Here is a 27,046-nt window from a genome sequence, read left to right on the forward strand (position 1 = left end):
AGCTTGCAGTGAGCCAAGATAGCGCCACTGCACTCCAACCTGGGCAACAGAGCAAGACTCCACTCAAAAAAAAAAAATAATAAAATAAGCGTTTCTAACAGTATAAAAGAACAGAGGCTGGGCACGGTGGCTCATGCGCATAATCCCAGCACTTTGGGAGGCCGAGGCGGGCGGATCACCTGAGGTCGGGAGTTCGAGGCCAGCCTGACCAACATGGTGAAACCTTGCCAATACTAAAAGTACAAAAATTAGCCAGCCATGGTGGCACGTGTACCTGTAATCCCAGCTACCTGGGAGGCTGAGGCAGGAGAATCGCTTGAACCCGGGAGGCAGAGTTTGCAGTGGGCCAAAATTGTACCATTGCACTCCAGCTTGGGAGACGGAGTGAGACTTCGTCTCAAAAAAAAAAAAAAAAAATCCCTCAAATCAGTATTTCCCAAGCTGTGTTCTGCAGAGCAACAATCACTAGCCCTTGAAATTGAAAGAGTTAAAAATATGCCACTCTGCTATATTGATGATTTCAGTTGAAGGCATTTGAAAAACAGCAGGTGGAAAAACAGCACTCTGACCTTGGTACTGTTTCTTAAAAACAGGAGGTAAAATTCTCTTGTGAAATATGCAACATTCTTATCCTCCAGGAGAAGTCAAGACCCGGAGAATTCTGCACAGGCCTTGTTAAGATAACGTTTATCTTTTAAGCCTCCCCACATAATTTCACTTCTTCATTAACTATTTGTCCAATTCAGCATAGGAGAGATGGACTCTAACTGCTGCTTCAGGTCTTCATTTTCTTATGAGGGCTCCTGTGCCACATAAAACTTGGACTCAATAAATGTGTGTGCCTTTCTCCTGTTTATCTTACGTTAGTTTAATTCTCAGGCCCAGCTGGAGACCTAAGAGAATGGAGGTGGAGTTTTGCCACCCCTATAATATGTTGCCAGAAGAGAAGAAAACAAAGGCTTTTGACTATAGGACTTTGCAGTCTGTCACAGGTCCCAAATCTAACCCCTTCTCACCGTCGTCACCATGATCAGCACACGGTCCAAGTCACCATCTTCCACCTGAACTTTCACATTTGCTGGCTGGGTGCGGTGGCTTATGCCTGCAGTCCCTGTACTTTGGGAGGCCAAGGTGGGTGGATCACTTGAGGCCAGGATTTCGAGGCCAGCCAGGCCAACATGGCGAAATCCTGTCTCTACTAAAAATATGAAAATTAGCTGGGTGTTCCTCCCCTCCCCTCCCCTCCCCTGCCCTCCCCTCCCCTGCCCTCCCCTGCCCTCCCCTCCCCTCCCCTGCCCTCCCGTCCCCTCCCCTGCCCTCCCCTCTGTTGCCCAGGCTGGAGTGTAGTCGGCTCGCTGAAGACTCCCTGCCTCCGGCTTCCGTGATTCTCCTGCCTCGGGCTGCCTGGGATTGCGGGCGTGCGCCACCACCCCTGCCTGTTTTTTGTCCTTTGGCTGCAGGCGGGGTTTCTCCATGTTGGCCATGCTGGTCTCCAGCTCCTGACCTCCAGTGGTCTGCCTGCCTCAGCCTCCCAAGGTGCTGGGACTGCAGACGGAGTCTCGCTCACTCGGTGCTGGGTGTTGCTCGGGCTGGAGTGCGGTGGCGTGATCTTGGCTCGCTGCAGCCTCCGCCTCCCAGCCGCCTGCCTTGGCCTCCCAGGGTGCTGGGAATGCAGCCCCTGCCCGGCCGCCGCCCCGCCGTCTGGGAGGTGGGAAGCGCCTCTGCCTGGCCGCCCATCGTCTGGGAAGTGAGAAGCGCCTCTGCTCGGCCGCCCATGGTCTGGGATGTGAGGAGCGCCTCTGCCCGGCCGCACCGTCTGGGAGGTCTACCACGGAGTCCAGACGCAATGTGGGGGCTGGACGTGGTGGCTCACGCCTGTAGTCCCAGCACTCTGGGAGGCCGAGGCGGGTTCATCACTTGAGGCTAGGAGTTCGAGACCAGCCTGGCCAACATGGCGAAACATATGAAAAATACAACAGACCAACCAACCAACCAACCCAGCAACAACAAAACAGGTCTACCCTAGAGTCATACTCTAATTTTTTTTATTTTCCTCCCTTTCTGATCCTTTATCCCACTTTCTTTTTCTTCCTCTTCTTTCTCTTCCTTCTTTGTCAGAGACATAGAGGATTGAGTTATTATCATTGATCCATACAAAGTCCCTCTCTCATTTATTTTCTTTAATTTCCACCCCCCATTTCTATTCCCCGTCTTCCCATGTGCAACCTTCCTAATATGTTTGATATGCATCTTTTTGTTTGTATGTATTTTTAGAAAATGTTTGTTTTGTGTGCAAAAAATTAATAAAAATGTTGAACCAAGGAAAAAAAAAAATTAGCCGAGTGTGATGGTGGGCACCCATAATCCCAGCTACTTGGGAGGCTGAGGCAGAAGAATTGCTTGAACCTGGGAGGTGGAGGTTGTGGTGAGCCAAGATTGCACCACTGAACTCCAGCCTGGGTGACAAAAGGAGACATTGTCTCAAAAAAAAAAAAAAATTTAAAAATGAACTTTAACATTTGCCTCCTGCGGATCTGCTTCTACTCTTGCCCCTTTTCCTGACCCTTCTCAACAGAATGGTTGATCATTTAAAACACAGAAGGATCCGTTAAAACAAGTGAAATCATGCCACTCTTCTGCAAAGCTCTTTGTCTTCCTGCCTCATTAAAAATAACATCTGCATTCCCTTCAAATGCCTGATATATGACACTCCCCTGGCCCTGCCACCATCGCTACTCTAGCTTCCTTGGTCTTCCTCAGAGATAGCCGGCTGTGGGCTTGGAGGCCTTTGCACTCCTCACATGCCATCACTAACACACGGGCAGAGCTCTCTCTCCCTTTATTCAACTCTCAGCAAAAATGTCCCTCCATGAGACACAGTGCCTCATGCCTGTAATCCCAGCACTCTGGGATGCTGAGGCAGGATCACTTAAGCTAGGAGTTCAAGACCAGCCTGGGCAATGTAGTGAAATCCTGTCTAAAAAAGTGAAAAAAGGCTGGGCGCAGTGGCTCACACCTGTAATCCCAGCACTTTGGGAGGTCGAGGCAGCGGATCACTTGAGGTCAGGAATTTGAGACCAGCCTGGGCAATGTGGTGGTGAAACCCTGTCTCAGCCACTCAGGAGGCTGAGCCAGGAGAATTGCTTGAACTGGGAGGAGGAGGCTGCAGTGAGCTGAGGTGGCACCACTGCACTCCAGCCTGGGTAACAGCAAGACTCCATCTCAAAAGTAGCCAGGCGTGGTGTGTGCCTGTAGTCCCAGTTACCTGGGAGGCTGGGGCAGGAGGATCACTTAAACCCAGGAGGTCAAGGCTGCAGGGAGCCATGATTGTGCCACTGTATTCCAGCCCAGGTGACAGAGTGACAACCAGTCTCAAGAAATCCTCTCCTTACCACTGAACACCCTCTGTGATATCCACTTTCTCTCTGCTTAGCTTTACTGTTTCCTTCATAGCACTTATTTAATCCATGACATAGTTTATCTTTCTGCCTCTACCACTAACACAGAGGCTCGACAAGGGCAGGAACTTGGCGCCTTTTGCTCATTGCCATATTCAGTTCTCCAGAACATTCTTAGCACCGTATAGCTGTCTAACAATTTATGGAATGATTGACAAATACACTAATATAAATCATGAATGTCAATGTGCAGCTTTCTTAAAATTTCAAAATTCAAAATTTCAAAATTCTGTTTGAGCACAGATTTTTTGAACAGAAATGCCTATTAGTATCTCATAGGACAGAGTTTCAGAGCATTTGGGGAAATGCTGCCTTAATTATTAAATGGTAAAATCAGATTCAGCCTTTTCCTTTACATATTTTTATCTTTTAGTCCAAGACCCTGTGTCATCCCATCAGCCCATTTCCTTCAGTACTACCAAGTATCACATCGCAGGTAACATCAGCCACATCTGAACCCAGCAGCCAGCCTCTCCCTGTGATAACACAGCTCACCACGCCCGTGTCTGTCACACACGCTGGGCGATCTCTGGCAGAAACAACTGCAAGCCCAAAGGAAGAAGCTCATCCGAATACCTTCACCTCTTATCTACAAATGCCATTGCAGAATACGTCTGGTCAGGTAAACGTGGGAAATTCAAGTCACAGCTAGGTAGCTTTGTGACCCCCAAAAAGTACTTGGTTCACCCATTTGCCTCCCTGCAGAACTACACCTAAGAATGCCTGACAGACCAGCATATATGCCAGTCCAAAGCAAAAACTAAACAAGTCCATGGAAACAGCCAATTTAACGGCACGTATACAGCCCAGCATTTCATTAATGACACTATTTAATGCTATTGTATTTGATGCTTCAGATGGGGAAGAAGTTTTGTTCACCTACCCTGCTTTTTCAGCAGCAGCAAACTCTAGACAATTCCTCCTACTCACTGTCTTCTCTCTGCGCCTTGTTTCCTTCCTCCCAAAAACATAGACAAGGCAGCCAGGCTCACTGAGTCACGCCTATAATCCCAGCATTTGGGAGGCCAAGGTGAGAGGATCGCTTGAGCCCAGGAGTTTGAGACCAGACTGGACAACATAGCGAGACCTTGTCTCTACCAAAGTTCAAAAAAATTAGCCAGGCACAGTGGCTCACGCCTGTAATTCCAGCACTTTGGGGGGCCGAGGTGGAGGATCACTTAAGCCCAAGAGTTTGAGACCAGCTTAGGCAACATTATGAGACCTTTTCGCTACTAAAATTCAAAAAAAAATTAGCCAGGTGTGGTGGCGTGCCCCTGTAGTCCCAGCTACTTGGCGGGGGTGGGGGAGGCGGGGGCTGAGGTGGGAGGGTCGCTTGAGCCTGGGAGGTCCAGACTGCAGTGAGCCATGATTGTGCCCCTGTGCTGTAGGCTGGGCAACAGAGCAAAACTCTCAAAGGCAAAGCCCCTTTGACAGTATTGACTGAAGAAAATAATCCTGCTTCCCTCATGCTTTTTTTTCCTAAACTCAAACGAGCCCTGTTTATATGCAATTGAACATTTCCCTGCTAAAACATAATCCTGTTCACTCTGGATCTGCCTGCAACGGTAATGGAAATTCAGTGTTCTATTTGGGGGAGAAACTGACCTACAGGAGTTTAAACAAAGAGAGTTTTTTTGTTGTTGTTTTGTTTTTTCTTAGAAATCCTGAAGTATAGAATATCTAAAAGAATCTACACTAAATTATTAGAACTATTAAGAGCATTTAGCAGTGTTCAGCATTTAATCAAGATTTCTTGAATATGTCATTGAATTAGGTTGTGAGGGAGCTATTCTCCAGAAATGGACCACGTAGTTGGCATTAATGGTGATCGCTTCAGGGTTGGACTTCGAGTTCAAGTGCAGTAGCCGCTTAGGCTTTGGGACCACGGCCATTTGCTCAGTTTGTTTCTTAGGGCAGGGAGGTTTTCTGCTTCCCACCTCTTGCTATGAGTCATTTTAAGTCATTACCTCTTGAATATGAACTCTTTTTTTGAGACAGATTCTCGATCTGTCGCCCAGGCTGGAGTGCAGTGGCGCAATCTCGGCTCACTGCAACCTCTGCCTCCCGGGTTCAAAAGATTCTCCTGCCTCAGCCTCCTGAGTAGAGACAGGGTTTTGCAATGTAGGCCGGACTGCTCTTGAACTCCTGACCTCAAGTGATCTGCCTGCCTTAGCCTCCCAAAGTGCTAGGATTACAGGCGTGAGCCATCGCACCCAACCTTAAATACAAACACTTGAATGGAGGGAAACACGCACAGAGGGAAGCCTGAGAGGAAAACATACTTCTGAATAGAAAAGTTTGGTTTTGGCTTTTTGATTCCCAAGTTTCCCTCATCTTCATGGCCTTAAGACTTAAAGTTACTGCTATAAATCTCATTTCCAGACATATTTGCCCTTGGAGCAATCATTGTATAATCTCGTTATTCATTTTCTCTATTGTATGGAAGAAGTAGAAATAAATTCTGTCCACTCCCAGAAAAGCTTCTGAAAGTAATCACTGTTTTAGAGAGCTGTGGTTCATAGAGTTTATAATGCTATCCAAGGTCAACTTGGATTAAAATAATCTCCCCGACTACTACAGTACAGTAATTTTGTATAAGTAATTTTGACAAATTCTTTGTTCTCAATAGGTCATAGATGAGATAGGGAACTTCAGCAGAGCAGATCGTGGTTTGCAAAAAGCTCATAACAAACTACAGGAAGCTTGTGAGTTCCTTCAGAAACTAAGAGTCTTAACCCCAAGATTTTCTAAGCCAGTTCAGGTAAGCGGAGGGTGACTGGGAGGGAAGAAGATAGGAGAGAGGGAAAAGTGGAAAACAGAAAAAGAGAATCTCAGGCTGGGTGCGGTGGCTCACGCCTGTAATCCCAGCACTTTAGAAGGCCGAGGCAGGCGGATCACATGAGACCAGGAGTTCGAGACCCGACTGGGCAACATGGCAAAACCCGTCTGTGCTGAAAAAACAAAAATTAGCTGGGCTCGGTGGCGGGCACCTGTAATCTTGGCTACTTGGGAGGCTGAGGCACAATAATCACTTGAACCCAGGATGGGGAGGCAGTGAGGCAAGATCCCACCACTCCACTCCAGCCTGGGTGGCTGAGAGACTGTCTCCAAAAAAAAAAAAAAAAACTAAAGAGAATCTGGAGATTGTGCCTTATGCCAAGCTTAGCATTATAAAGACTGTATTTGAGCCCAGAAGTTTGAGGCTGCAGTGAGCCATGATTGTACCACTGCACTCCAGCCTGGGAAACAAAGCAAGACCCCATCTCTTAAAAGTAAAATTTTAAAAAGCAATCATAGGCCAGGTGTGGTGGCTCACACCTGTAATCCCAGCACTTTGGGAGGCCAAGGCAGGAAGATCACCTGAGGTCGGGAGTTCGAGAGCAGCCTGACCAACATGCAGAAACCCCGTCTCTACTAAAAATACAAAATTAGCTGAGCATGGTGTCTCATGCCTGTAGTCTCAGCTACTCAGGAGGCTGAGGCAGGAGAATTGCTTGAACCCGGGAGGCAGAGGTTGCAGTGAGTTGATATCACGACATTGTACTCTAGCCTGGGCAGCATGAGTGAAACTCTGTCTAAAAAAAAAGAAAAGAAAAAAAGAAAAAAGCAATCAAACAATTCAGGGGTGTGTGTTTGCTTTCTAATCCTCCCAGGTTAATCTCATCAATTCCCTTATTTACCTGAGTGAGGAGTTACTCAGGATCCCATTTCAGAACAATAACAGTCTGAGCTTCAAAGTTCCTGCGACTGTCTGCCCCTTTCATTCCTTCAACAATGCCACCAAAGCTGGAGAAAGAAGTTGGCTGGAATCCAAGAGTGATACTGAGCAGGTAGGCGCCAGATATGCAGGTGGCCAGATCTGCTTAGAAGCATTTTAATCTTGACAGGTCCACGTATCACAGCCTCTCCCCAGACCTTTAAAGATAATCTTGCTGAAGTTTGTGCTGCAGAAGAAACTCCTCTGCCAAGCCTTCTCCAGGGTCTCCCCACCTCACCAGTAAGCCAAGATTCCCTAGTGCTGTAATCAAGTGAAAATGACTTAGGGGCTGGACCCAGTGGCTTACATCTGTAATCCGAGCACTTTGGGAGGCCAAGGCAGGCAGATCACCTGAGGTCAGGAGTTCGAGACCAGCCTGGCCAACATGGCAAAACTGCATCTCTACTAAAAATAAAAAATGAGCCAGGCATGTTGGCACGTGCCTGTAATCCAAGCTACTCAGGAGGCTGAGGCAGGAGAATCGCTTGAACCCAGGAGGCAGAGGTTGCAGTGAATCGAGATCATGCCACTGCACACCAGCTCAGACAACAGAGCGAGACTGCATAAAAAAAAAAAAAAAGAATTTAGGAAAGTGTTGGCATAAAGCAAACACTCAATAGGTTATGTTCGCTATTCACATGAAAAGATGCTCAACATCATTGGTCATTAGGGAAATGCAAATCAAAACTAAAATGAGATACCACTTCACACCCCAAAAGACAGAAAATAACAAGTACTGGCAAAGATGCAGAGAACTTGCCACCCTATCCCTTGTTCGATTATAAAATGATGCAGCCGCTTTGGAAAACAATTTGTCAGTTGCTTAAAATGTAAAAAATAGAATCACCATGTAACCTAGCAATTCTACTCCTAGTGTCTACCCAAGAGAGTTGAAAACATGTCCATACAAAAACTTGTACACTCATGTTTGTAGCAGCATGGTTTAATAGCTAAATAGCCAAAAAGTGGAGATAACCCACACATCTATGATCTGATGGATGGCCAAGTAGAATCTGGTCTATTCATACAATGGAATGCTATTCAGCAACGAAAAGGAATGAAGTCCTGGTACGTGCTCCAACATGTGCTTTGAAAACATTATGCCAGGTGAAAGAAGCCCATCACAGAAGACTGTATGTTGTGATTCATTTATATGATGTGTCCCAACGAGGCAAATCTGTAGACACAGAAAGTAGATTCATGGTTGCCTAGAGCTAGAGGGACTAGGGATGGGGGAATGGAGAGTGACTACTAATGGGTACCAGGTTTATTTTATTTTATGAGACAGAGTCTCACTCTGTTGTGTGCCCAGGATGGAGTGTAGTGGCGTGATCTGGGCTCTCTGCAACCTCTGCCTCCCGGGTTTAAGCTATTCTTCCACCTCAGCCTCCCAAGTAGCTGAGACTACAGGCGCATGCCACTATGCCTGTCTAATTTTTTGTACTTTTGGTAGAGACAGAGTTTCACAATGTCGGCCAGGTAGGTCTCAAACTTTTGACCTCAAGTGATCCACCTGCCTCAGCCTCCCAAAGTGCTGGGATTACAGGTGTGAGCCACCACACCCGGCCACCAGGTTTATTTTAGGGAGGATGAATCCTAAAATTAGATTGTGGTGATGGTTGCACAACCCTGCGAATATGCTAAAAAACGTTAAATTATATACTCTGAGTGGATGAATTGTATATGTGAAAGTCACCTCAATAAAGCTGTCATTTAAAAACTCTTATCATGAGCAGGTCTAGGGCAATTATATGATCGGGCAAAGGCATATTTCCTTGGCGGGCCCTCTTAGTTTGATTCAAAGGATGGTAAGTCTTTAGCCAGGTTGCAAGTACTTTCTGTGAGATTCCAAGGCCCTCTCTAAGAAATACCACCCTTCATTACAACACTGTGAAAATTCACCTTCCAATCTTCTCCAAAACATTGTTTTACTAACATAAGACACGGGTTTTACAAGTCACACACTGTTTTCCTCTCCATGCAGGTAGAAGACATCCTGGAAATGTCCTTGGTGGAGTTTGGGAATATCGGGGAAGCATTTCTAGAGCAGAACCAGTCTCCCGAGTCTTCAGTGACTTTGACCTCTTCCATTGCTACTCTGCTGCTGAGCAGGTTAATGGGAGGAAGGAACAGGGAGAGTTTCACTGTGTTTTTCACTTTCAGAGGACATACAAAAATTGACTTCCATTTTAACTTTTCTCATTAGACAAAACATATCAACTTTACCGCTGAGCTCTTACACTCTGGGTCACCCAGCCCCTGTGAGGCTAGGCTTTCCGTCGGTTTCAGCTTTGAAGGAGCTCTTGAATAAACACCCAGGAGTTACTGTCCAAGTGAGTGTGAAATTGATTGTGATCAGAATGAAAATGGGATCTGATGGCCATGTAGGCATTTGGGTGAAAGTAATGTACCATGAAATGTAAGCTGAACAGACCAGATCAGATGAGAGAATTTATGTAGCATTCGTTTTTATTTTACACTGGCAGGGATAGAGTCCTCTTAAAAATGATCCACTGTAGAAATTGGGAACATTAAACAGATTTCTGGATTTAACTAAATTTCTGTGTTGTAATTTGAATTGATTTCAACTCTGCGGTTTGTGTTTTGTTGTTGTGTTTTTTGTTTTGTTTTTTTGAGATGGAGTCTCAATCTGTCACCCAGGCTGGAGTGCAGTGGCGCGATCTCGGCTCACTGCAACCTCTGCGTCCCAGGTTCAAGCAATTCCCCTGCCTCAGCCTTCCAAGTAGCTGGGATTACAGGCATGGGCCACCACGCCTGGCTAATTTTTATATTTTTAGTAGAGGTGGGGTTTCGCCATTTTGGCCAGACTGGTCTCGAACTGCGGACCTCAAGTGATTGACCCGCCTGAGCCTCCCATAGTGCTGGGATTACAGGTATGAGCCATGCCTGGCCTCTGCACTATTTACAAAAACTGAGACTATCTAAATAATTGTTGACTCAGTATACCAACCCAGTCATAGCAATATATTGTATTTCTTTCAGCAGTTACCTGACAAATACAAGTAGCATTGTTGCCTTATCCTGAAGAGCAGAATAGTTACTTCCTAGTAAAAAGAATCCTCTAGATATAAAGATTAAAAATAATAATTCTGGGGGTCCCAAGTATAATTCTTCTTTAATTTACTATTTCTCATAGAGGTTATAATGGGTAATGTTATATCATTTGCGGTATTAGTAGGGGGCACATCCCAACATTTACTTTAATACATGATGTCCAGCTGGGCGTGGTAGCTCAAGCCTATAATCTCAACACTTTGGGAGGCTGAGGCAGGCAGATTACTTGAAGCCAGGAGTTCAAGACCAGCCTGGCCAACATAGCGAAACTCCATCTCTACTAAAAATACAAAAATTAGCCAGGCATGGTGGTGGGCACCTGTAGTCCCAGCTACTTGGGAGGCTGAGGCAGGAGAATCGCTTGAACCTGGGAGGTGGAGCTTGCAGTGAGCCGAGGTCACGCCACTGCACTCCAGCCTGGTTGACAGAGCATGACTCTTTCTCAAAAAAATAAAAATAAATATATACACACAGACGTGTATATACATATATGATATATCTTTCTCTTGGGGTCATTTAAAAATATTTCAACAACGGGTAAAACTGGACTTTTCTTTGTGTTTAGATAACAGGACTAGCTTTCAATCCCTTCAAGGATTTGGACAACAGAAACATTGTTGGAAGCATTGGAAGTGTGTTACTAAGCGCTAATCGTAAATTGCTCCAAGTCCATGATTTAATGGAGGACATTGAGGTAGGAACTGATTCTTAGGGAATGAAATAGAAGAGAATGGGATATTCTGGAACACGATGGAAGGATGCAACAACTTAAAGGGAATTATGTTAGACTGATGGCAGTGCTATTGTTTTGTTATTAACATCTTAGGGACTTTTACAAAGAGATACACCTTATCCTTAGAAAAAGTGTTTTAGAGGGCCAGGTGCAGTGGCTCATGCCTGTAATCCCAGCACTTTGGGAGGCTGAGGCAGGCAGATCACTTAAGGTCAGGGGTTCCAGACCAGCCGGGCCAACATGGTGAAACCCCGTCTCTACGAAAAATACAAAAATTAACTGGCATGGTGGTGGGCGGCTGTTTATCCCAGCTACTCTGGAGGCTGAGACAGGAGAATAGCTTGAATCCAGGAGGTGGAGTTTGCAGTGAGCTGAGATCGCACCGCTGCACTCCAGCCTGGGTGACAGAGTAACGCTTGGTCTCAAAAATAAGAATAAGAAGTGTTTTAGGTCTTGGACTATGTCCTTATCCTTAACCCCAGCAGTATTAGCTACTAACATCCAATGAGGAAGACCTGGCTGGGCACAGTGGCTCATGTCTATAATCCTAGCATTTTGGGAGACTGAAGCAGGAGGATTGCTTGAGACCAGGAGTTCAAGACCAACCTGGCCAACACAGCAAGACCCCATCTCAAAAAAAAAAAAAAAAAAGAAGACCAAGGACGTTTCCTTACCTTATCAATATAAAGGATTTTGAAAGACATCAATGGATGGACCATTATAATGATTAACTGTCTCTTATTCTAGATCATGCTCTGGAGAAATGTGAGCGTGGAAACCCATCCCACCAGCCTCAACATGAGCACACATCAGCTTACAATCACAGTGAACATCACTTCCTTGGAGAAATCTCTAATAGTGAGCATAGATCCTGACATTCCCCTTTTAATGACGCTCTTCCTGGGGTTTCAGTATCAGCCTAACTGCACTCACTTCCACCTGAACATCACCCTTCCGAAGGATAAGGTGTGGCAAAAAGGTAAAACCCAATCAGCTGTCAGAAACTTACTTTGATTTCTTTTTGCCTAGGATGGAGTGCAGTGGCACCATCATTGTTGACTGTAGCCTCAAACTGTCAGGCTCCAGGGATCCTCCTGCCTTAGCCTCTTAAGTAGCTGGGACTACAAGTGCACACCACCATGTCTGGCTAATTTCTTTAAAAAAATGTTGTGGGCCTGGCGCAGTGGCTCACGCCTGTAATTCCAGCACTTTGGGAGGCCGAGGCGGGCGGATCATGAGGTTAGGAGATCAAGACCATCCTGGCTAACACAGTGAAACCCTGTCTCTACTAAAACTACAAAAAAATTAGCCGGGCGCGGTGGCAGGCGCCTGTAGTCCCAGCTGTTTGGGAGACTGAGGCAGGAAAATGGCGTGAACCCGGGAGGCGGAGCTTGCAGTGAGCCAACATTGGGCCACTGCCCTCCAGCCTGGGCGACAGAGCCAGACTCCGTCTCAAAAAAATAAAAAAATTTTGTGGAGACAGGGTCTTGCCATGTTGCCCAGGCTGGTCTTGAACTCCTGGCTTCAAGCAATCTTCCTGTCTCAGCCTCCCGAAGTGCTGGGATTACAGACATGAGCTACTGCATGTGGCCATGTTGTTTTTTTTTCTTTTTTAAAAAAATTTTCATTTTGAGATAATTGTAGATTCGCATTTAGTTATAAGAAATAACAGAGACAGGCCAGGTGCAGTGGCTCATACCTGTAATCCCAGCACTTTGGGAGGCCGAGGCGGGTGGATCACCTGAGGTCAGGAGTTGGAGACCAGCCTGGCCAACATGATGAAACCCCATCTCTGCTAAAAATACAAAAAATTAGCTGGGTGTGGTGGCGGGCACCTGTAATTCCAGCTACTTGGGAGGCTGAGGCAGAAGAATTGCTTGAACCTGGGAGGCAGGGGTTGCAGTGAGCTAAGATCGCACCATTGCACTCCAGCCTGGGCTACAGAGCAAGACTCTGTCTTTAAAAAAAAAAAAAGACAGGCTGGGCACTCGGTGGCTTATGCCTGAAATCCCACTGTAATCCTAGCACTCTGGGAGGCAGAGGCAGGTGGATCAACTGAGGTCAGGAGTTTGAGACTAGGCTGGCCCACACGGTGAAACCCCATCTCTACTAAAACTACAAAAATTAGCTAGTCATGGTGGTGCACGCCAGTAATCCCAGCTTCTCGGGAGGCTGAGGCATGAGAATCTCTTGAACCCAGAAAGCAGAGGTTGCAGTGAGCTGAGATTGTGCCACTGCAGTCCAGCCTGGGTGAGAGAAACCCTGCCTCAAAATAAAAAAAAAAAGAACAGAAACAGCCTGTATACCTCTCATCCAGTTTCTCTGAATGGCAGTGTCTTGCATAACTATAGTATATCACAAGCAGAAAATAACATTAATACAATCACTGATTTTATTCCGATTTCACCAGGTTTATAAGCACATTTCTGTATGTGTGTGTATTGAGTCCTGTGTGATTTTACCACATGTGTAGACACATGTGACTATGAAATGCATTTTTTTAAAAGATTGATTATAGGATGGATAAGGATATGTATGTAAGGAAGCAGATTTAGTAAGATGTTAATTGTAGAATCTAGTTAATGGTTATATGGTTATTCCCTGTAAAATTCTCTTTTTATGGTTGAAGATTTTCATAATAACATGTTGAGACTGACAGCAGAACTAAGGTTTACAGCACCATGAGTTACATATATTTTGCATTTGTATATTCTAGATGACTGTATATGAAATATGTCCTATGTATTTCAACTTTATTTCTAATATTAGATTTGAGGAAGAAAGGCCTGATGATATCTCAATAAGTCTTGGTATAAGATCAGAATGACTGTATTGTAGTTTAGAAAAAAGAATTTCTGAGACATAACATTAAAGTTAAAAATGTCTGGCCTGGTGTAGTGGTTCACCCCTGTAACGCCAGCACTTTGAGAGGCCAAGGCAGGAGGATCACTTAAGCCCAGGAGTTTGAGACCAGCCTGGGCAACAGAGCGAGACTCTGTCTCTACAAAAAAAAAAAAAAACAAAAAACAGTTGTGGTGTCGTGCACCTGTAGTCCTAGCTACTTGGGAGGCTGAGGCAAGAGGATCACTTGAGCCAAGGAGTTCAAAGCGGCAGTGAGTTTTGATGATACCACTACACTCCAGCCTGGATGACAGAGCAAGACACTGTCTCTAAAAAATAAAAATTCCTGATATATATAAATAGTGCCCAGATATACTTGATCAAAAACATGCTCTGTGGGTATCAACTTTAAATGTAGTACTGAAAAGTCTTAACAAGAGCTACACTTTTGTATTTATTTTTACGTTAGGAAAAATCTGAATGGAGAAGCATGCTACAGTCTCCCATCATGACCACCTTCCATATTGGAAAGAACTTTCTCTGGCTCTCGCATGGGCCCCGCTCACACAGTGACAATCACTTTTAAGTTCTTGCTTTTAGGAAAAGTCCCTGAGGCAGCAATGCTCACTACCGGGCTGCCCACTACAGAGTCTGTGTGAATTATCAGCGGGCCCGTCCCAATTCCAAAGGCGTACTCAGTTTTGTTTCTGTTTCTGTTTTGAGACAGAGTCTCACTCACTGTGTTGCCCAGGGTGGGGCACAGTGGTGTGATCTCGGCTCACTGCAGCCTCCGCCTCTTGGGCTCAAGTGATTCTCATGCCTCAGCCTCCCAAGCAGCTGGGACTGCAGGCGCATATACCACCATGCCTGGCTGATTTTTTGTATTTTTAGTAGAGACAGGGTTTTGCCATGTTCGCCAAGCTAGGTCTCAAACTCCTGGGCTCAAATAATCCTCCTGCCTTAACCTCCCAAAGTGCTTGGATTATAGGCGTGAGCCACTGCGCCTGGCCATTCACTCAGTTTTTCTTGCTGATCTTGGCAATGATACGTCATTCAGAGCTGGAAGGGGCCTTCGGGAACCTTTTTTTGAGAGACAGGACTATTTGAAAGATGAGAAAGCTGAGGCCCAGAGAGACTGAGTGACTCGCCTTAGCCCCTACCAGCCAGCTGGTGACAGAGCCAGGCCCGACCTCTGGTCCCTGGCGTGCAGTCCTGGGCTTTGTTCCTGAAGCCACCCTATCCCTATCTTTGCTTCACCCTGGGGTTTGTTTTGTTACCTTAGTCTTCTATCTGCTAACTTAGGTGTGTGATCATTTCATTTTTCTAAACCTTGTAATACATTCTAAATCATTAGACCTAAATGTTCACATGCCAAAAGAATATAATTCTTTTTTTTTTTTTTTTTTTTTTTTGAGACAAAATCTCATTCTCTTGCCCAGGCTAGAGTATAGTGGTGCACTTTCAGCTCACTGCAACCTCCACCTCCCAGGTTCAAGCAATTTTCCTGCCTTGGCCTCCTGATCAGCTGGGATTACAGGCTCACATCACCACACCCCACTAATTTTTGTATTTTTAGTAGAGATAGGGTTTCACCATGTTCACCAGGCTGGTCTCAAACTCCTGATCTCAAGTGATCCACCTGCCTCAGCTTCCCAAAGTGCTGGGATTATAGGCGTGAGCCACCGCGCCCGGCCAAAAGAATATAGTTCTTTACTGGAACAGCAGTAATCCAGAGCCTAGGATTGTATCACTGGTCATTTTCTTTCAAATCATTTGTGACTGTAGGTTTATCATGGTCTCATTTGTAAAATATTAATAATAGATCCTTTAGAAGAGAGGTTCAGTGGTGTTTTTGTTCCGTTTGATATACAAGTAAGCACTCTTCTTTGTTCTAAGATGAGGAGTACACGTGGGTGCTGACTCCAGAGCATCTAGAGCACGGGATTGGCACCTACTATATAACAGCTGTGCTGAGTGAGAGGCAGGAGGGTGCTCAGCAGTCACCCAGCTTGGTCTCAGTCATCACGGCCGTCACTCAGTGTTACTACTGGGAGATCCACAACCAGACATGGAGCAGCACCGGATGCCAAGTAAGAAACTGAGCCGCTTCTTGGGCCTCTCTTCTGCTGTAGCTTCCGTTAAACCCAATGCATCCGTTACCTCATTTGGGACAGCCCAGAAAGAAAAATAATCAGGAGGTTTGACATAACTCTGCCTGGGCAAAAGGAGGAGGAGGGTTGTGTGTGGTGGGCAGGGCGAGTGTGACTCTTCCAAGCAGGAGCAGCGTTGTGCTTTATCTTTGTGATTTCTTTCTCAAACACAGTCCAGGGTGGATCTGACAATTGTGGATAAAATAAAACAGCATGTGGAAGCCATCAAATTCTACAAGTATTAAATATGTTGTGGGTGGGTAAAATGAAACCTCTTGCTAAACGAAAGAGAACTTTTGTAGCTCAAGAAATACGTTCTCAGATTCTTGTACCTTCCAGGCCAGGTGAGGACAGGTTGTCACTTTTGTAATTATTACCTTGTTCCTGGTGTCCAACTGCTTTAAAGCAGCACTATTACATTTGTACACTCGTGATTCTGTGAGATCCTGCCTGATGAAAGTCCTGGTTTGGTTGCTCAAAGAATGTGGTGTAAGGTCTTGCAAATCAGGAAGCTGTTCTAAAAAGAGCTGAGAAAGTGCCATCTAGATTGGGAAGAGAAGGAAAGATAAATTTTTTTTTTTTTTGAGGTGGGATCTCATTCTGTCCCTCAGGCTGGAGTGCAGTGGCATGTTCACGGCTCACTGCAGCCTCAACCTCCTGGGCTGAAAAGATCCTCCTGCCTCAGCCTCTCAAGTAGTGGGGACCACAGGCATGTGCCACCATGCCTGGCTAATGTTTTAGATTTTTGGACAGACGGGGTCTCGCCATGTTGCCCATGCTGGTCTTGAACTTCTGGGCTCAAGCAATCCTCCCACCTACACTTTGGGAGGCCAGAAAGAGGATGATGATTATTATTATGATGATTATTTTTATTATTACTTTTAGATGGAGTTTCGCTCTTGTTGCCCAGGCTGGAGTGCAGTGGCACGATCTCGGCTCACGGCAACCTCCGCCCCGCTGGGCTCAAGCGATTCTCCTGCCTCAGCCTCCCAAGTAGCTGGGATTACAGGCATGCCACCACCACGCCCAGCTAATTGTATTTTTAGTAGAGACGGGGTTTCTCCATGTTGGTCAGGCTGGTCTCAAACTCCCGACCTCAGGTGATCTGCCCCACCTTGGCCTCTCAAAGTGCTGGAATTACAGGCATGACAGAGAGAGGATCCTTAGGAAGGTATCTGCACCATTCATAGCCTCAGGCAGTCATAGCTGGACAATGGCTATCAAGCAAATCTATAACCAGCTTGTTAAAATGTAGATTCTGAAGCAGTAGCTCTGGTCAGGCCTTTCTAACAAGCTCCCAGCTGATCCCAGTGCTGCTTGTTAGGGAAACCATACTTTAGAGAAGCTTGAGAGCTTTTCTCCTCTCACAGCACAGACCCATTGACTGCAGAAGGCATCAGATATTTCCCACCTCCTTGAAGCACGTTGAAGTGCTTGGACTCCATGAAAGGAATTGAGCTGCCCCAAGTACAGCACAAGAGGTCTTCCAAAGGCAGACTAGATTGGGCCTCCAGGACTTAACTCTGTGCCATGGAAAGAAGTAGTCTTAATGACAGTACTGGAGGATTTTCATCCACGAAACCAAACAGAGAATTGGTAGCTTCCATGTAATCACCTACTGACATATTTTTAAATGTTATGCAGAAATGTTCCAACATATGGAAAGTCATAAAGAATAATAAAAACCATTGCACATTCACCTTTATCAGTGTTAGTATTTTGCTCTGCTTCAGATTTGCTTAAATAATAAAACATTCAGGAATAATTGAAGCTCTCTGTGTATCCCCCTCTAGTCTCTCCTGCCTTCCCTTCCACCAAAGGACAGTAACTACTGGCCTGAATTTGAGGGGGGAATTCATTCTTTCACCAAATATTTATTGAGTGTCTTCTACGTGCCATGCCCAAGTCTAGGAACTAGAGACACAGTAATGAACAAGACAATATCCTCATGAACTGACATTCTGGAGAGGGAAACTGACAATGAATAAATAAGTATTTTGCATGCTTCTTAGGCTTTGTGCAAATGGCATTATACTGTACATATCTCTTGTTTTATTCACTTAGCATTTATCCATGTTGATACATCTACCTCTAATTCATCCATTTTTAAAATTTTTATATTTATTTATTATTTATTTTGGAGACAGAGTCTTGCTCTGTCGCCCGGGGTAGAGTGCAGTGGTGTGATCTCGGCTCACTGCAACCTCTGCCTCTCAGGTTCAAGCAATTCTCCTGCCTCAGCCTCCCAAGTAGCTGGGACTACAGGCATGCGCCGCCACGCCTGGCTAATTTTTATATTTTTAGTAGAGATGGGGTTTCACCATGTTGTCCAGGCTGGTCTCAAACTCCTAGTCTCAGGTGATCCTCCTGCCTCAGCCTCCCAAGGTGCTAGGATTACAGATGTGAGCTACCACACCTGGCCAATTCATTCATTTTTAACTGCTATATAGAATTCCATCCATTTGCCTCTGCTTACTTATGTACTTGTTAATTTGTATGTTCTGCTATTGAACATGTAAGTTGTTTCCTATTTTTGATAATTATAAACAAAGATGACAAAACATTCCTTTTCATATATCTTTATACACATGTGCACAGTTCCCCTAGAACATATATACACTCAGAACTGGAATTGCAGAATTCAAAGAGTTTGTGCTGCTTCAGCTGTACTAGATGTTGCTAAATTGCTTTCCACACTGGTTTTACCAATTTACACCATCACCAGCTGTGAATGAGAGAACCAGGCACCTCTTTCCATCTCTAAATTGCTGGTGTTTATTTTATGTCTGTCCCTTCCTTAGCACTCTGTCCGACTAGAATCAACGTCTTGATTCTAATTCCAGGTTGGGCCACAGAGCACAATTCTGAGGACACAGTGTCTCTGTAACCACCTGACCTTCTTTGCCAGCGACTTCTTTGTCGTGCCCAGGACCGTGAATGTTGAAGACACGATCGAACTGTTCCTTCGCGTGACCAACAATCCTGTTGGGGTGTCACTGCTGGCCAGCCTTTTAGGATTTTATGTGATCACAGTTGTGTGGGCTTGGAAAAAGGATCAAGCAGATATGCAGAAGGTAATGAGATTTTGATTTCAACAGATTTGCCATGATGTCTTGAGTAATTAAATAAGATGAGGGAAAAAAACACCTTTGTCAAAAGAAGCAGGAAGCCTGTTACTGGAAGGCATAGAAATTCAAGTGAAACTTTTCTTAAATTTATCTTCATGTCTACTGTCTCAAGACCTGAGAACTTTTTCTCTCCGTTTTTTTTTTTCCCTTTGGTTCCAAGATTGGACCCTTGTGGGACTCCTTTTAGGACAGGAATGAGCCAAAAGAAAACACTAGCCAGGTACAATGGTGGCTCATGCCTGTAATTCCAACACTTTGGGAGGCCAGGGCAGGAGGATGACTTGAGCTCAGGAGTTCAAGGCCAGCCTGGGCACCAGAGCAAGACCTTGTCTCTACTAAAAATTAAAAATAAAAAAATGAGCCTGGCATGGTGGTGCGTTCTTGTAGTCCCAGCTCCTTGGGCAGCTGAGGTGGGACACTTGAGCCCAGGAGACTTGAGGCTACAGCGAGCTGTTGTTGTGCCACTTTGCTCCAGCCTGGGCAACAGAGACCCAGTCTCCAAAAAGAAAAAGACCCGGAGAACTTAAGTCAAATGCAAGTTTATCTTACTTTATACTTTGGATATGAAAGTTATACGTAAGTTGGCCGGGTGCAGTGGCTCACGCCTGTAATCCCAGCACTCTGGGAGGTCGAGGCATGTGGATCACCTGAGGTCAGGAGTTTGAGACCAACCTGGCCAACATGGTGAAACCCTGTCTCTACTGAAAATACAAAAATTAGCCAGGCGTGGTGGCACGCACCTGTAATCCCAGCTACTCAGGAGGCTGAGGCAGGAGAATTGCCTGAGCCCAGGAGGCAGAGGTTGTGGTGAGCCGAGATCATGCCACTGCACTCCAGCCTGGCCGACAGAGTAAGACTCTGTCTCAAAACAAAGGAAGTTATATGTAAATCAAATTATAACTTAATGTAACCAGCCGGGTGAGGTGGCTCACGCCTATAATCCCAGCACATTGGGAGGCCGAGGCAGGTGGATCACTTGAGGTCAAGAGTTCAAGACCAGCCTGGCCAACATGGTGAAACCCCGTGTCTACTAAAAATACAAAAATTAGCCGGCTGTGGTGGCGCATGTCTGTAGTCCCAACTACTCAGGAGGCTGAGGTGGGAGGATCACTTGAACCTGGGAGGCAGAGGTTGCAGTGAGCTGAGAATGCACCACTGCACTCCAGTCTGGGCAACATAGCAAGACTCTGTCTCAAAAAAATAAAAATATAACTATAATATACAAGAAATTTATATGGCATGTTTTTTAAAACAAAAATCTTTTGACAGCCTCTTCTTTCCATGGGTTTGTTCTTCCTATGTTTTCTTGCACTTGGAAATTCTAGAATATGCCAAATGTTCATTTCTTGTTGCCCTGGGTGTAGGGTTGTCAGCGTTAGTAAACAAAAATACAGGCTACCTAGTTAAATTTGCATTTTAAATAAATAGTGCATCGTTAGTGTAAGCGTGCCCCAAATTATTCATAGTTTATCTGAAATGCAAATTTAGCTGGGTATTCTCTGTTATCTGGTGACTGTACCTAAGTGGGAGGGGGGTGGAAGGATTTAGAGGCCCTAGACCTGATCAGGTGATTCTATGACTATTTCACTTGAGAGGCACAGGCCCTGGAGGTTCAGGCCTCATCCCCACTTGAGTGGCTTAGGTCTGCTCATGCGTCTGTCTGCTTTCTGCGGGGCTGCCACACCTGCCGGAGTGCATCCTCCTGCTCCTTGGCTGGAGGAGGCAGGAGCTATACCAAGTAGAGGCTTAGTAAGTTGCATGGTTCTGCTTTTCTTGCAGGTGAAGGTCACTGTCCTGGCTGATAATGACCCCAGCGCTCAATTTCACTACCTTATTCAGGTCTACACCGGATATCGAAGAAGGGCTGCTACAACAGCTAAGGTTAATGAAATAAATTGTTCTTCACATTGCCTTGTGTCTTCTGCCACATGAGACACACTGAGTTGGTGATATCCTGGCAACCAATAGCACTTTAAAAGAGATCAGAGATGGGTATTTTCTAGTTCTAAACTGTACATGTGGGCTGCACATGGGGGCTCATGCCTGTAATCCCAACACTTTGGGAGGCCAAGGTGGGGAGGTCACCTAAGGTCAGGAGTTTGAGACCAGCATGGCCAACAAAGTGAAACCCCTTCTCTACTAAAAATGCAGAAATTAGCTGAGCGTGATGGCCCATGCCTGTAATCACAGCTACTCAGGAGGTTGAGGCACGAGAATTGCTTCAACTCAGGAGGCGGAGGTTGCAGTGAGCCGAGATCACACCACTGCACTCCAGCCTGGGTGACAGAGCAAGACTTCGTGTCAGAAAAAATATATATATACTACATATATGAAGAATTCTCTATGCTTCTCTAAGATCCAAAAGACTTCGTCTAAATAGTTTTCTATGTCTTCATCTTTCTCCTTAGGGATAAACCCAAAGAATCACGTTAAAATTCCTTATATTTTATCTTTCCCTGTCTCATTGTAGGTTGTCATCACCCTCTATGGATCAGAGGGACGGAGTGAGCCCCATCACCTCTGTGACCCCCAGAAGACAGTCTTTGAACGAGGGGGCCTGGATGTCTTCCTTCTCACCACTTGGTCCTCTCTAGGGGACCTGCACAGCCTTCGGCTCTGGCATGACAATTCTGGCGTCAGTCCCTCCTGGTGAGTACTTATATCCTGTTGGCTATTGCTGCTGCTTTGTGGATCCAAGAGAGAAGAAAGCAGATCACTACAATAAATCACAGTAAAGCTTTGAGCCAAATAGTAACAAATGACTATTAGATTTCAGTTTTAAAGCTATCTACAAAGAATAAGCCCTGGAAAGAAGTGTGAGAGATTAACAATGTGATTTTTTTTGGATAGTAGAATAATAGATGCTTTGTTTTCTCTAATTTCATTTTCATTAAATGTCATGATTGTGAACAGCAAATAACACCAATGAAATATTGCCTGAAAGTGCCACAAATTAAAAGTATTTCTAAATATGAAAAAATATCCTTAAAGACTAACTTTAGTAAACAACTATCTACTGACAGTCAAACTTTGAGTCAAATTTAAGAGCTTAAGGGCAGGGCGCAGCAGCTCACGCCTGTAATCCCAATACTTTGGGAGGCCAAGGCAGGAAGATCACTTGAGGCCAGGAGTTTGAGAACAGCCTGAGCAACATAGGAAGACCCCGCCTCTACAAAAAAAAATTCAAAAAAATTCGCCAGGCATGGTTGTGTGCACCTATAATCCCAGCTAGTCAGGAGACTGAAGTGGGAGGATAACTTGAGCCTCAGAGGTTGAAGCTGCAGTGAGCATGTCTGCACCGCTGCACACCAGCCTGGGCAACAGCAAGACCCTGTCTCGGGGGGAAGGAAAAAAAAAAAGGCAAGATCTTAAGGAAGGAGAAAGAATTACTGTATGAGATGTGCCTGAGGAGTTAGAGAAATAACTAGACAGTGATAAAGTCCTTGAACCTAACATGTGTTAGGTTCGAATGATTCAGCATCTTCCTTCAGCAGCACCCAGAATTAGGAGAGCTGCTAGAGAAAGTAGATGATACAATTAATTAAGAATGAAGATTACTGGTTCCTTGGAGTTAGGAAAAAAGAGAAAAATGAAGTGGAAGTCTTAAGGCTCACGCACTCAATCTGTTGCTACATGTTGCCCACCCACAAAGAGCATGTGGTCTGCCTAAATTTGTTAGCAAAATACGTTTTTCCCCCTAGGCTAGATGTACCAGCCATGGGCCAGTAGAGCCTAATAACTTCCTTGCTGCTTCCATTCTGTTCCAGTATGCACAAATCAGCTTGTAAACCATCCTTCCAGTTTTATTTAAAAAGGTGAATAATGTATAGTAAGTACTTGAAAAGATGTTCAACATGGTTAGTCATCAGTAAATGAAAATGACAGAGCACTAGCCATCCATCAGAATGGCTTAAATTAAAAATTCTCACAAAAGGCCGGGCGCGGTGGCTCATGCCTGTAATCCCAGCACTTTGGGAGGCCGAGGCGGGCAGATCACTTGAGGTCAGGAGTTTGAGACCAGCCTGGCCAACATGGTGAAACCCTGTCTCTACTAAAAATACAAAAACTAGCCAGGCGTGGTGGCACATGCCTGTAATCCCAGCTACTCGGGAGGCTGAGGCAGGATAATTGCTTGAACCTGGGAGGCAGAGATTGCGGTGAGCAGAGATGGTGCCACCGCAGTCCAGCCTGGCAACAGAGTAAGACCGTCTCCAAAAAAAAAAAATTCTCATAAAACCAAGTTTAGGGGAGGATAGGGAGCAACTGAAACACTCACACACCCCCAGTGAGAGTGTAAAATGGTATGGCCACTTCAGAAAACAGCTTGCCAGTTTCTTGTGAAGTTAAGCATACACTGACGATGTGACTCAGAAATCACACTCATAGGTATTTACCCAAGATAAACAAAAACGTGTCCACTGCAAGACCTATACGCATATATTCATAGCAGCTTCATTAATAGCCCAAAATGGAAAACATCACAAATGCCTATCAAATGAATAAACAAATGTTAGTATATTCATTCAATGCAATACTACTCAACGAAAAGGAAACGATTGTTACATATGACTACATGGATGAATTTTTTTAAAATTATGCTTAGTGAAAGTTGTACATAAAGAATGTATAGGCCAGACACAGTGGCTCACACCTCTAATCTCAGCACTTTGGGAGGCCACGGTGGTTAGATCACTTGAGGTCAGGAGTTTGAGACCAGCCTGGGCAACATGGTGAAATTCTGTCTCTACAAAAATTAGCTGGGCATGATGGCTCATGCCTGTACTCCCAGCTACTTGGGGGGCTGAGGCGGGAGAATCACTTGAGCCCAAGAGGTGGAGGTTGCAGTGAGCCAAGATTGCACCACTGCACTCCAGCCTGGGCAATAGAGCGAGACCCTGTCTCAAAAAAATATATATATATATATATATATATCATATGATTCCACACATATGAAATTCCATAAAAAGCTAACTATTCTATAAAGACAGAGGACAGCAGATCATTGTTCTCCTAGGGCCAGGAGTGAGGGGGCAGGAGGTGACTGGAAGGAGTGATAGGGAGCTTTTTGGGGGTGATATTTTGATGGTGCTGGTGTATAAACATTTGTCAAGATGCATTGAACTGGCCAGGCATGGTGGTTCACACCTGTAATCCCAGCACTTTGGGAGGCCAGGGCGGGTGGATCACGAGGTCAGGAGATCGAGACCATCCTGGCTATGACGGTGAAACCCCATCTCTACTAAAAATACAAAAATTAGCCGAGGGTGGTGGCTCCTGCCTGTAGTCCCACCTACTTGGGAGGCTGAGGCAGGAGAATCGCTTGAACCCGGGAGGGAGAGGTTGCAGTGAGCCTAGATCGCGCCACTGCACTCCAGCCTGGGCGAGAGAGTGAGACTCTGTCTCAAAAGAAAAAAAGAGTGAGACAGAGTCTCACTCTGTCACCCAGGCTAGAGTGCAGTGGCACGATCTCGGCTCACTGCAAGCTCCGCCTCCCAGGTTCATGCTATTCTCCTGCCTCAGCCTCCCAAGTAGCTGGGACTACAGGCACCCGCCACCATGCCCGGCTAATTTTTTTGTATTTTTAGTAGAGACGGGGTTTCACCGTGTTAGCCAGGATGGTCTTGATCTCCTGACCTCGTGATCTACCCGCCCTGGCCTCCCAAAGTGCTGGGATTATAGGCGTGAGCACTGCGCCCGGCCAAAAAAAACATTTTGACGAGAGAAATTTAAGTGGTTTCATGACATTAAACACAGACCCTTGGAGAAAATAGCATCATTACAGTAAAGGAGGAGGTTTGCCAATTAGTTGTGAGGTGAAATCAAATAGGTTGAATAATCAGGTGTCCCAGAGGACAGGGGTGTGAACGGCTGAAGTTAGTGGAGAAATTAATGATAAAACACTGTGGTTGGGAAAAGGATAAACTCTCAGGGCCTATGACTCTGTGAAGTGGAGATGAGGCCTGTGAAGCAGAAATGAGACTAAGTAGAGTGCGAAGTCATTAATGTAAACGTTAAAGACTACACCCCGTTTACGCCCCCGATGGTGAAAGGCAGGCAGATGAGATATTTGAAAAGGTGTCAAGCCACTGTCACATATGGGACAGAGAAAGGTTATAAAAAGTATAGATACATACTGATCTATTCCTAGGTGAGAAAGGTTTGCAGTCTGGTGTCTGGTACATGAACTCCCTTAGAAGTTGGGAAGGGAAAGATAAGATCTACTCTTGCTTCTTTTTTTTGTTTTTTTGAGACAGAGTCTCACTCTGTCACCCAAGCTAGAATGCAGTGGTGCAATTTCAGCTCACTGCAGCCTTGACCTCCCGGGCTCGCTCAATCCTTCCACCTCAGCCTCCCAAGTAGCTCAGGACTACAGGTGCACACCACCACGCCCAGCTAATTTTTATATATTTTGTAGAGATGGGATTTTGCCATGTTGCCCAAGCTGTGCTCAAATGCCTGAGCTCAAGCAATCCGCCTGCCTCAGCCTCCCAAAGAGTTGGGATTATAGGTGCGCACTGCCATGTCTGGCCTCAACTTTCCATCCTTTCCTTAGTTCTTGCCTTGCAATGAAACAGTTCATTTACTTCAATAGTTTACTAATGGTCCCAGATTACGTCTTACTACAAACAACTGATTCGAGCCCACCTCCCTAATGTGATTATCTTCATTTTACTATAGGTATGTCAGCCAGGTAATTGTCTGTGACATGGCGGTTAAGAGGAAGTGGCATTTCCTGTGCAATTGCTGGCTGGCTGTGGACCTCGGAGACTGTGAGCTTGACCGGGTCTTCATCCCAGTTTCAAAGAAAGAGCTCTTTTCCTTTAGGTACTGTTGGAAAATTACTATTAATAGTGAATATTGATGTTCACTATTAATTGAATTGTTCACTGTTGAATTGTTTTTAGTGCAAATTAACCTTTTATTAATGTATTGTTTCAAACATACATAAGCATTACTGTTGTGGTTGTAAATGGTGTAACCATTGCCTTAAAAATCAGAAGGAAGACAAAAAGAGATTTGCAGTATAAAAATTATAAATATTGCCCTTATTTTCTGAAACTGTTTACCTACAGAATCATAAATAATTTACTAAGATATCTAGGAATAAAACAAAGGCTCGAATCAATGGAATATAAAAAGGATACCACTACTTCTATGATACAAATATTTATGAGAACAAAATATAAAAATAAAGTATGAGAGGGCTGTAGCCTTCAACTGACTTTCAAAGACACTAGTAAACTGGCCAGGCACCGTGGCTCATGCCTGCAGTCCCTGCACTTTGGGAGGCTGAGGCAGGCAGATCGCTTGAGGTCAGGAGTTCAAGACCAGCCTAGCCAACATGGCAACACCTACTAAAAATACAAAAATTAGCCATGCGTTGTGGTGCACGCCTGTGATCCCAGCTACTCGGGAGGCTGAGGCAGGAGAACTGCTTGAACCTGGGAGGCGGAGGTTGCAGTGAGCCGAGATTGCCACTGCACTCCAGCCTGGGCAACAGAGCGAAACTCCATCTCAAAAAATACAAAGATGCTAGTAAACCAAAATAAAGCAATGTGGTACTGGTGAATTCACAGACCAGGAGAACAGTATAATGTACGTATCGACTTCTGTATCTTTCTAGGTATCTATGTATCTTTCTATGTCTCCTGAATGCTAAACATGAGAATATGACTAGGAGAATATACCTCTGCTATCTTGACCTTCTTCTTATCTTCAGCCTTCTGGTTCAATATTAGGGCTCTCGGCTTTTTCCTCATGGGAACAAGATGATTGCAAGAGGCCCAAATACCATATCCTGGCCGGGCGTGGTGGCTCATGCCTGTAATACCAGCACTTTGGGAGGCCGAGGTGGGCAAATCACTTGAGGCCAGGAGTTTGAGACCAGACTGGCCAACATAGCA

The 27,046-nt window shown here is 45.2% G+C and overlaps 1 protein-coding gene across 1 annotated transcript in view; it reads left to right on the forward strand.

The window, feature by feature from the left end:
* Positions 1-27,046, forward strand: part of PKD1L3 (polycystin 1 like 3, transient receptor potential channel interacting) — an 80,927-nt gene that overhangs the window by 10,971 nt on the left and 42,910 nt on the right. The window contains 12 exon segments of the mRNA XM_032156057.2: positions 3,832-4,080; positions 6,088-6,219; positions 7,112-7,288; positions 9,200-9,327; positions 9,422-9,548; positions 10,856-10,984; positions 11,771-12,002; positions 15,761-15,954; positions 18,858-19,088; positions 20,922-21,023; positions 21,613-21,791; positions 25,821-25,967. Coding sequence (XP_032011948.1) covers positions 3,832-4,080; positions 6,088-6,219; positions 7,112-7,288; positions 9,200-9,327; positions 9,422-9,548; positions 10,856-10,984; positions 11,771-12,002; positions 15,761-15,954; positions 18,858-19,088; positions 20,922-21,023; positions 21,613-21,791; positions 25,821-25,967 — 2,027 coding nt within the window.

Source organism: Hylobates moloch, unplaced genomic scaffold (genome assembly GCF_009828535.3).
Source record: "Hylobates moloch isolate HMO894 unplaced genomic scaffold, HMol_V3 SCAFFOLD_6, whole genome shotgun sequence".
Taxonomy (NCBI): Eukaryota; Metazoa; Chordata; class Mammalia; order Primates; family Hylobatidae; genus Hylobates; species Hylobates moloch.